The sequence below is a fragment of the Protomyctophum bolini genome, assembly GCF_963924005.1.
Source record: "Protomyctophum bolini genome assembly, chromosome: 21".
NCBI classification, from domain to species: domain Eukaryota; kingdom Metazoa; phylum Chordata; class Actinopteri; order Myctophiformes; family Myctophidae; genus Protomyctophum; species Protomyctophum bolini.
The window spans coordinates 4630752-4641379 of record NC_137882.1 but is presented as its reverse complement, the minus strand read 5'-3'; the positions used below and the strand labels follow the sequence as shown (position 1 = coordinate 4641379).

General features: G+C 43.5%; 1 protein-coding gene across 1 annotated transcript in view; it reads right to left on the bottom strand.

Moving 5' to 3' along the window:
* ezh2 (enhancer of zeste 2 polycomb repressive complex 2 subunit) overlaps nucleotides 1-9531 on the bottom strand; it is a 21615-nt gene extending 12084 nt beyond the window's left edge. Inside the window, 6 exon segments of the mRNA XM_080793282.1 lie at nucleotides 1-59; nucleotides 688-808; nucleotides 2931-3050; nucleotides 3185-3313; nucleotides 4057-4180; nucleotides 9158-9531. The exon segment at nucleotides 1-59 is cut by the window's left edge and continues 103 nt beyond it. Coding sequence (XP_080649408.1) covers nucleotides 1-59; nucleotides 688-808; nucleotides 2931-3050; nucleotides 3185-3313; nucleotides 4057-4173 — 546 coding nt within the window. The 5' untranslated portion in view covers nucleotides 4174-4180; nucleotides 9158-9531.
* Between the last annotated feature and the right edge of the window lie 1097 nt (nucleotides 9532-10628).

Here is a 10628-nt window from a genome sequence, read left to right as displayed (position 1 = left end):
GTACTGAGTCAGAGCGCCGACCAGCTCCACGAAGATCTCATCGTTGATGAACCCACACTCTGAGACACACACACACACACACACACACACACACACACACACACACACACACACACACACACGTGTTATTTCTTTGCAGATTGGTGGCATATGAAGCCCAACACACACCGGGTGCGCAGCGAAAATATAACAGTGGTGTATCGGAGCGTCAGGCGAGGCGTGAACGCGCGTCGGACGCCGCCGGTGTGGGATAGGTTCATTGAAAATAACGTAGGCGGCTGTTTTGACACGCGGCGTTCGCAGACGGTGTGTGTAGGGCTTGAGAGAGAGAGAGACAGGGTTTCCACATCTGAGCCGACAGCCGTGGACGTTTTCTCTGTCGTCCAGCGTCTTTTCAGTTTTTTTAGACAGCTGGTGGATGGAAATTAACCGCCACCCACACGGCTGACTGCCGCGACGGCCAGATTCCCGGAAAACGCTCTCCTCCACGGCAGTCAGCCGCGGGGGTGGCGGTAATTTCCATCCACCAGCTGTCTTAAAACCAGGAAAAGACGCTGGCCGACAGAGAAAACGTCCACGGCTCTCTGGTAAGTCTGGCAACAGCTAGAGAGAGAGAGAGAGACAGACAGACAGACAGCTAGAGAGAGAGAGAGACAGAGACAGACAGAGAGAGAGAGAGTCTCTTACCTCTGTCTCCATGGACCTTGCCATCATAGTTCTTGATGAGTTCCTCTATGAAGGTTCCATCCTGGTCCAAGATCTCGTCTCCCATGTAGGGAATGTTATGAAGAACCGTCTCATCCTCCACCTGATGCACAAACACACACATTTTAGTTCTTTATTTGACTTATTTTGACACAAATATAACGGGGTTGACAGTTCATGTTCACTTAAGGATACACATGGCACCTCCTCCTCCACACAGACAAACTGGGCAGCGGTGGCCGAACGGTTTGCGGAGCGGTCTTGATATCGGAAGGTCGCTAGTTCGTATCCCCGGACCGGCACGTTAAAATTACCACAGCTGAAGTGCCCTTGAGCAAGGCATTGAACCCCTACCATGAAATGTTCTATGAGCAGGGCCTGGCTGTAAACTAGTTCTTGAGCTTAGTCCAGTTACCCTGGAAAACATAGTGCCTTTGCTTTCCTTTCCTTTCTGCCTATAACAGCCGTAACAGAACAGTAGTTGGCAAGTTGTTTGGCTTTGCTCTTTGTCATGCCAGCTATTCTTAGGCCACTCATGGTCAGTTTATTGTATGCACACGGCCCAGGCTTCAGAATATCAGTATGGCAAATCTACAGCGATACCCCAGGTTTGTTATACTTCCAAGTAATGGTTGGTACTTAGAATGTTTATCTCACACAAACAAACACACACACACACATTTAGCAATGATTCTATTCTCTATCATTGTTCTACGTATATGGATATCAACAAATTGATGTCGAAATAAGTACTTTTTGTAATCAAGCGTGCAGACCGTGTGCACATCGCGAGTTTGAAAGTGCTGTAAAGAAAGAAACCTTGGATAAAGTAACCTCAGACATCTGCAGTTCTGTTCTGCACCCACTCTAATGAATGTTAGTGTTACTGTACGATAAGTAACATCTGCACCCACCCACTCAAATGAGTGTTAGTGCAATAAGTAACATCTGCACCCACCCACTCAAATTAACGTAACTGTTATAACGTCTGCACCCACCCACTCAAGTGAGTGTAAAGGCTCATACATAGTCTGGATTTTCGGTGGTGGGGTGACCACCGAACTACAACATGACGACACGAGCCGCGGTGAAGAGCAAACCACCGCCACCGCTCCAGCCCTTCTCTCTGTTTTTACTCACAACCGCTCAACGTTATTTCAGCTCCGGTGGTCAGCTCACCACCGGAGCGGTGGTCACCTCACCACCGAAAATCCAGACTATGAATAGGCCTTAACTGTCACATGTGCAATACTATGCACAATAGAAACCTTTCCAGTGACTCCAGTCCGTGTCGCAGAGCTGCACGTAATCAATGCATTGATTGATGCTCTGTGACACGCATGCAGAGAGACCTGTATCCATAGCAACCGCCGTCATCAGTGTCCCCAAACAAAGCGGGTGGCTGCGGTTCAAATACAAATATTTATTTTTGACTACAAAGGTAATCTTGGATCTTTGTAAAAAAAAGAAATGTTTAAGACACCCTATTTCCTCCTCTCACGGTCGAAGTCCAAAGCGGTTTTGTTTTTGTTCCACTGTAAATACTTTCAGTTCTTGATTTTTGTCATTGTCTTTCCTTTTTTTTCTGCCCATTCTTTTTTATTTTTCTCCCTCTGAATTGTACACTCTGAAGTGTTGTCTTGATGCCACATGTAATCCATCTGAGGAAAGCGAGGTCTATACAGAGACTTTGGAGATGGAGTCACTTGGAGGGGGGGGGGGGGTGACATGGGACCGGGGGATGAGGGAGGGGTGATAAAATGTCTGAGAGAAATGCTTTCTATTATACTGCACTGCTTTTTCCAAATAAAATAAACATTATATAAATCTTGGGACCAAAACTCTACACTTTCTGCATATCTTCACTGAAAATAGCAAAGCAAAGCAAAGTTCTTTGTTTACCCAGGGAAGTGGACTAAGCTCGAGATTCTTGTTTACAGCCACACCCTGCTCATAGAACATTTCATGGTAGGGGCTCAATGCTTTGTTCAAGGGCACACTTCAGTGGTGGTAATTTTAACGTGCCGGTCCGGGGATACGAACTGGCGACCTTCCGGTATCAAGACCGCTCGGCAAACCGTTCGGCCACCGCTGCCGCTAAACTCTACAAGCTCACTAAAGGTTGTGTTGTAAAGCTTGTAGCTCAGCCGTTTTCACCAAATGTTTTCCCCCAGAAAGGTCACTACACTGTGTGTGTGTGTGTGTGTGTGTGTGTGTGTGTGTACCATGAAGTTCTGCTGTAACGGTGACCAGGAGTACATGACAGGAACTGAAGCCACAGCGTTTAGCGTCTTCAGCGGAATCACCTGCTTGTTAAACTCTGAGAATCCACTGTCCACAGTACACTACAGACAAGACAAAACAAAACCGGTGTTAATGAACATTGACATCGCAGAACGCGTGTATGTGTGTATGTGTGTGTGTGCGCGGCATGCGCACGCGCAACTGCGTGTGTGTTTAATGGAGTGACGGGTCTGACCTCCCTGGTTCCCCGTAGGGACCCCACAGACGTCATGACGTGCACAGGCTGGATTCTCTTGGTCTTCCACTCCTGGTTCAAGATGTCGGTCTTCTCCAAGATCTTCTGACGGTTGGTGTTGAACATACTCTGAAACATCAAACACACCCGACATCAGGAGAGGACGCAAGAGGAGAGCAAGACAAGAAGGTGAGGAATGAGAGAGGTGAGAGGAGATGAAGAGAGCGAAAGAGGAGAGGAGATGGAGAGAAAAGTTTAAATAAGAAATACAAAAGGGAGAGGAGAATTAGGAGAGAGAGAAAGAGGATAGTAAAAGAAAGAGCCACTAATTTTCAACATTTTACTGTCATTAATATACCTTGTTGAGTTGTTGTGTGGAAATAATAAAGTTACATCACAAAGATGTACTTCGTAATGTTACTGATCACGTTTCAGAGTTCCATTACATTTTAAATTAAAATTGATTTTTCGATGCAGTTACTATATCGTTAGACCCCTAATACACACACACACACACACCTCTAGTGTGTTTTCTATTCTAACATTGTCTCCCCCCTTTGTCTCTGCCTCGCTTCCCTAGTGTCCCTCTCCCTCATCACCAAAACATTGCACAGAAAGTGATGCAATAGCCAGTTAAACTCTGCAATAGTTTATAGTTGTCTACCTGTCTACGTCACTCATGCTTTGTTGTTGTTTCTCTGGTCTTTAATCATTTATAAGGTGCATTCTCAACGGACGGATAAGGTAAGGCATGGCCGTTTTATTTGAAAGTGAAAGTATTGGAAAATACAAATTCCTCAAAAGTGTTCTCAAGTACAGTACTTAAGTAAAAGTACTTAGTTACTTCCCACCACTGACAGTCAGTCACCCACCTTGACCTCGTCAGCGCGTCTGAAGCGTTTGAGCTGCCTGAGCCTCATATACTCAGACTTCACCCTCCGCTTCCAGCAGCTGGGGCCTTTCTCCGAACGCTTCCCTGTCAGCACCATGTTCTCCCTGAGGACACACACACACACACACACACACACACACACACACACACACACAGTCAGCGGTGGCCGAACGGTTTGCGGAGCGGTCTTGATACCGGAAGGTCGCCAGTTCGAATCCCCGGATCGGCACGTTAAAATTACCACCGCTGAAGTGCCCTTGAGCAAGGCATTGAACCTCTACCATGAAATGTTCTATGAGCAGGGTGTGGCTGTAAACAAGCATCTTGAGCTTAGTCCACTTCCCTGGGTAAACAAAGAACTTTGCTTTGCTTTGCTTTACACACACACACACACACACAGGGAGGGCGTCAGAACCATGGGGAGCATGGATGGAAAAATGTAACCAACGCCTTTGGTTACGTACACACTGTGTATTAAGTGGTGAAAATGGACTGAGCCTAGAGGTGATTGGCTCCAAATGACTCATCAGTGATCTGCAGTTTACAGGGAGAAAGAAACCGATCTTTCGCGACATTTAGGTGGTATAAAAGTCAATCAGATATATAGTATTAATATCAGTTTTGCATCCTTGTTGTGACAGGCCTAAAACATTCTCCCCTTCCTCCCCACTCACACAGGAATGGTTTTGACGTGGGTTTTGACATTTTGGAAATATCCAAATGTTCCCCTTACGCACAATATTGGTATCGGTAATTTATCGGCCAATCGTGAGAAAAACAATGTGATGGTCACAAAAAAACTGATCGGAACTCCAGACCTTTAGACTGAGCATTTATTTGTGCCCGTTTAGAATCTCTGCTGCTCCAGCGTCTGAGCACTAAGATTTCGAGAGTCTGTCAGATATTTCATCAGAGTGTAAAGAAGAGAAGCAAGTACACAGATAAACAAATACGAGTGAAAGTAAATATACTGATATTTATGAACCCGGGCCGTCACTCAAGAGAAGATAGTGGATGGACAGTTGAGACCGTTGTACAGAGGCTAAAGCAATGCCAGATTCATTTTGTAGAGTCCTAGCCAGTTAGATATTTAGACCAATATTGTGTGGAAAAACTATATTTCAGAACATTTCACTCATGAGAAAACAAACTTTTTGTTAGATTTAATCTAAAAATGAAAAATATCAAGCCGAAATGCACATGTAAGAAAAAATATATATAATATTTTTATTTATTTATTATAATAATTTAATCGGCTACATCACCGCAGATACTGAAATCATCACAATAAGTAAAACAATAAATGGTTCTGGCTCCATTTTGTTCAACAGAATGTTGTTTAGGATAGGACGGGTTAGGCACGGGTGGTTGAGTAGACAGACTTTAGTAAACAATCCTGAATGTTACTTTAACCGAGTGTGACAGAACCTGGCTTCCATTTTTACTTTTTAAACTTGAAGTTAAAGCATTTTTCTAGGATGAAGGTCAGTGTCTGGATTTAATTGCCCCCTTCCATGAGCACCGCACACCTCATAAACATCCAAACTGCCGATTCAAAAGCAGAAGGTTTTCAACTTCAAGCCAATCCCATTCCCCTGGTGTCCCGTTGGGAATATATACTGTGTACACAATGAGATCAGGGAACATCTAATTAATGTACCGCGCCGTGGTCACAGACAAGACACGGTACGCCCAGGCCAGGCATAATGACAGATTCTCACTTTAAATCACACATTTCTTCTGCTCTCATACACATTCATTCACATTGCAAAAAATGACTCATGATATGATACTGTTATGATACAATGCTAAACCGGGGGAATTCCCACACTTTGTCTTTATTCTTCACTTGGTTCACAAGTCTAACAGGAAGCATTACTCTAACTTCTGTCACTCGTTTATTTAATATAAGGCCATCAAGCCTTATTTATTACACTTAGTTAGTTGCAAAGCTCTACAAGCTCTCAGCGTGAGTCGTCCTAAGGGGCTGTCAGTCATTGCTGTGACAGATCAAATATATTTATATTCCAGATCGATTTAAAAAACCTTTACTTTACGAGTGTAGCAGAAAGGGGAAGGGTTGGAGTTGGTTAGAAAAACATCACTTATCAAACTTCTTTTTTAACCAGTAAACACATTGACTCCAGTTCTATATGGTCACTCAGATCTAGTCACTCTAGTTCTATAGTCACTCAGATCTAGTCACTCTAGTTCTATATGGTCGCTCAGATCTAGTCACTCTAGTTCTATAGTCACTCAGATCTAGTCACTCCAGTTCTATGGTCACTCAGGCGGAGGTTATGTAACTCGATGGAGAACACCAGATTGATCCATTTTAAAAACACATTCTTCATTTTAATAATCTAATTGGTTTAAGAAGCATAAAGGAAGGGAATATGCCATTAAGTGTCTCTTTGCCAATGAACAAATGGTCTACCCTCGAACTGGCCTCGTCCAATCTCGCCGCCGGTCACCGTGTCCAATTTCCTCTGAACAGACGGGACTGTCGGGAATTGGCAGTGGTAGACGGTAACTAAAGTACATTTACTCGAGTACTCCAGCCTCTGCCTCAGCCAATTGAGGCTCAACCAATCAGGCTCTGCCAGTGGGCCGAATTCAGTAGACTTTTCAGTTTGCAGTCTTTTCACACACAGGCACATACACAGATCTCCATGTGGGACACCGGCTGACAGTTAAAACTGGGTGCCACTGCTATGACAACATATATCATTAGGTTCCCAAGTTGCATCGTTCCCAAGTAGGCCGGTGGCCTAGTGGTCTAGTCTTTCCAGGAAGAACAAGGAAGAGAGAGACACACACACACACACACACACACACACACACACAGTCACACACACACACACACACACACACAGTGTATATATTTCACTCACTTTGTTATGCCTGGAAACCTGTGATGTGAATAATAGAGCAGACATTGAATGTTTACCGTCTCTCTCTCCGTCTCTCACCACTGGCACCTAAACAGTATATATAGGCAGTGGCACTCTAGTCTACACTGGTGTCTCAAGAGTTAAAAAGTATATTTATACCACCAGCCAAGTGATCCATGCAGGCTACAACTCAACTGTCACAAATGCTCATCTCACGTGACATAACAATTTACAATTTAGGCATTTAGCAGACGCTCTTAATCCAGAGCGATTTACATTAAGCAAGAACAAAAGCAGGCGAATACATCACATAAAAGCATTTATCATGAAACATGCGTAAGCTTAGAAAGTAACAGTGGAATATCTATATAATGAAACTATACATATAAACTATACATATATACTACTATGCTATACATATGTACTATGGCGTGCTATGACTACATACAATGCAATTCTAGTGCTGTCTACATAACATGCTTTAAGTCTGTATCAAATGCTATCTAAGTCTACAGAAATGCTATCTAAGGGGGTAGGGTAAGTGCTATAGGCCATGATGTCACCTGGGGTAAATGTTTACAATTAGACAATGTCTGGTCTGGTGGTTCTTTCCATAATTATTTCTCTCAAAATGATCTTTACTGTCACTCAGTCAACCGACCCTATCAAACTGTCAAAGAGGCACAGATGGGACGCTACTATGCCTAATGCCTAGGTATATCATCATATTCCAGTGTTGTTACAATTATTAATATATTAACATCAATACACCTTTTACTGCTGCACAACAATTAATAACAAAAATGCATCTACATCATGTTACTGTTTACTTTTGGATCACAGATTGTGCATTTAGCCAGATCATTATAATCACTATTCTGGGGTCGAACATTTTCCTGAAAATAGCGCTGTGTATGAAGCTTGTAGATTGGCTATTTCCAGCGAAGAGATTTGGCGTTGAGGGGATAAAGGAGAGGACCCAATAAAGACCACCCCAGGGGGTCCACCGTCCAAGTCAACTCAAAGTATAACTTAGGTTATAAATGGGCGATTTGGATAAACAAAATGTTTGAAAACTTTAAAGGTTAAAGCACTAATATATTCAGATCCTCATGGATATAGATAGACTACGCCACAAAGAAAAAAAACAACACTTGCGCTACCTGAACCGTTAAGGCTCATTCATAGTCTGGATTTTCGGTGGTGAGGTGACCACCGAACTACAACATGACGTCACAAGCAGCGGTGAAGAGCAAACCACTGCCACCGCCCTTCTCTCTGTTATTTCAGCTCCGGTGGTCAGCTCACCACCAGAGCGGTGGTCACCTCACCACCGGAGCGGTGGTCACCTCACCACCGACAATTCTGACTATGAATGAGCCTTAAATTAATTAATTTCTTTCAGTCTCACGGTCACAAGACAGCAGTGATGTCGTGAAGAAGCCATGGATAAATTCTGTTTACAAACATCAACACTAGAGGCATCATCACTGAACATGTGATCATTACAGCCTCATCAGAGAACACAGAGTGCCATTTCAATGTTTGAATTAATCTACATTGTTCAAATGTATTTAATTGTACAAAAGCTTCAAATTACTTGGTTGAGAAGGAAAAAGTGAACATACAATAAATTGCAATTCAAACTTTATTCCTTTCATGTTGTGCTTTTCTTTTTCAATGTATCTGCTTAATTTGATCATTTTTGTATTCCTTTATTTCTTCTCAAACCGCTTTATGCATATACACAGTGACATTGTCAGTGTTCGAATTGTACACAGAGTTACATTAAGGTAGGTAGAAACTAAGTAAGTACTTTAAAATGAGGTTATTTGTCAGTCAGACAGGAGTCAACATGAAATATACAAGACATAACAGGGTGAAAGGTGCATGCCTAATTGACCCTACTCAAAGTCACAGTCATTTGACAAATTACTGTTTTGACATGTGACTAAAAAAACAAACTCAAAGTAAATACTTTGAAAGGAACACAAACAATGATCAAACAAAACAATCACACCTCACCTCTAGTTGACAACAAAGAAACTTAATTGAAATACACAGATCATGAGTCCTTTCAATTATTTTACAACAGATGCGTTAAAACAGTGTGTGCATGTGTGTGTGTGTGTGTGTGTGTGTGTGTGTGTGTGCGTGCGTGCGACAAACAAAAATCATTTCACTTACGTTTGAAGAGACACTCGGTCCTCATCCAACGCACTGCTTCAGCTAGGCAACAATACTAATAATATCAATATAACAACACAGATAGATGAATGAACTGCTTGTTATAGTGAACACACTGTTAGCTCGTTAGCTGTGCTGCTAGCTCTTGGCTGGTGGTTCTTCTTCCAACAGCCGGCACATACAACACACAACAGAACCCGGCTCTGTTCTTTCCTCCTCCAGCCAGACTCCAGCTCGCGCGGCTCTCCTTTCTCCGTTAAAACCGGTGTAAAGCTCCGGTTAAAACGCCGTTTGTTGTTATTACCGGTTAAATAAAAATGTTTAATGTAATTGTAATGATATTGTTTCCGCCTCGGTAAGGATTCAAACGTCTCTCTCTCTCCTCCTTTGCAAATAGTGTAGTGTTCTCGACTCGCGGACTGGCTGCCTCCTCCTCCTCCTCTCTGCCTACCGGCTACCGCACGTTCAACTAGACTTGGGGTCGATGTTCGCTTCGCAGCTCGCTGTTCCGCCCTAGGGCGAATACGGAAACGGTCCGCACGCGCTCCATGGTGTGTGTGCGTGGAAACGTGCCGGATACGGTGGGCGGGCCCTGGACCCGGACGTCGGCGCCGAGCGGTAAATAGAAACGAGGCTTCCCGCAGGTGCTGCGGGGAGCCCGGTGACGCGGCGCCGCGTTCAGCGAGCGCCAAACGGTTGGGCCAACCGGCGGCGACGTTGCTCAGGAGTGTCACTGTGCGCCCGCGCGGTTGGCCGGATCGTATCGCGGGGGGTTGACCAATGGGCAGCCCGCGCTGACTCAGGGGCCCTGGAACAGGGGCGGGGGGGACATGTGGATGGAGACTCTCTCCCTTTGTTCTCACATTTATTAATATACCAAACATTGAAATGCACGTACATAGTCAAATTGTGTTGTTCATTTAACTCTGAAAGGGTGGATATGGAAAAAATGGTTACATTTTGTTCCACGTGCACCCACCCTCTCAATCAACTGATGTTCATAATGTATTACTTTATTATTTAATAACAACAATGATTATTATGACGTCTAAAATAACCAAACCAAACATTGACAATCAAAACATCCTTTGTTTAGTGCTGTCATATTTGTTTTGGCCTGTATCACTGTAATCTATCAATCAATGTATATGCTATTATTGACTACTCCGAGTGATGTTTTGTTTTGACTCATATTAGGGTCATTTGACAACAAATCCCATTATCGTGTCTGAGTTATATATTATCAAATATACCTGGTCACCTCTTGACTGAGTGTCTCCTCCACCTGCCCCTCCCGTACAGCACGGAGGAGCTCTGCAGACAGTGATATAGTTTGTTGTGACATTATTATATTAATGAACTTGTCCTTGTGTGTATATACATAATGCATTTAAATAAAGCTGCAATTGTCTGTTCATAAAAGTACAGAGAGAGGCTGAAAGTCAAGCGGGCTTCGTTTGATGATGTTTTA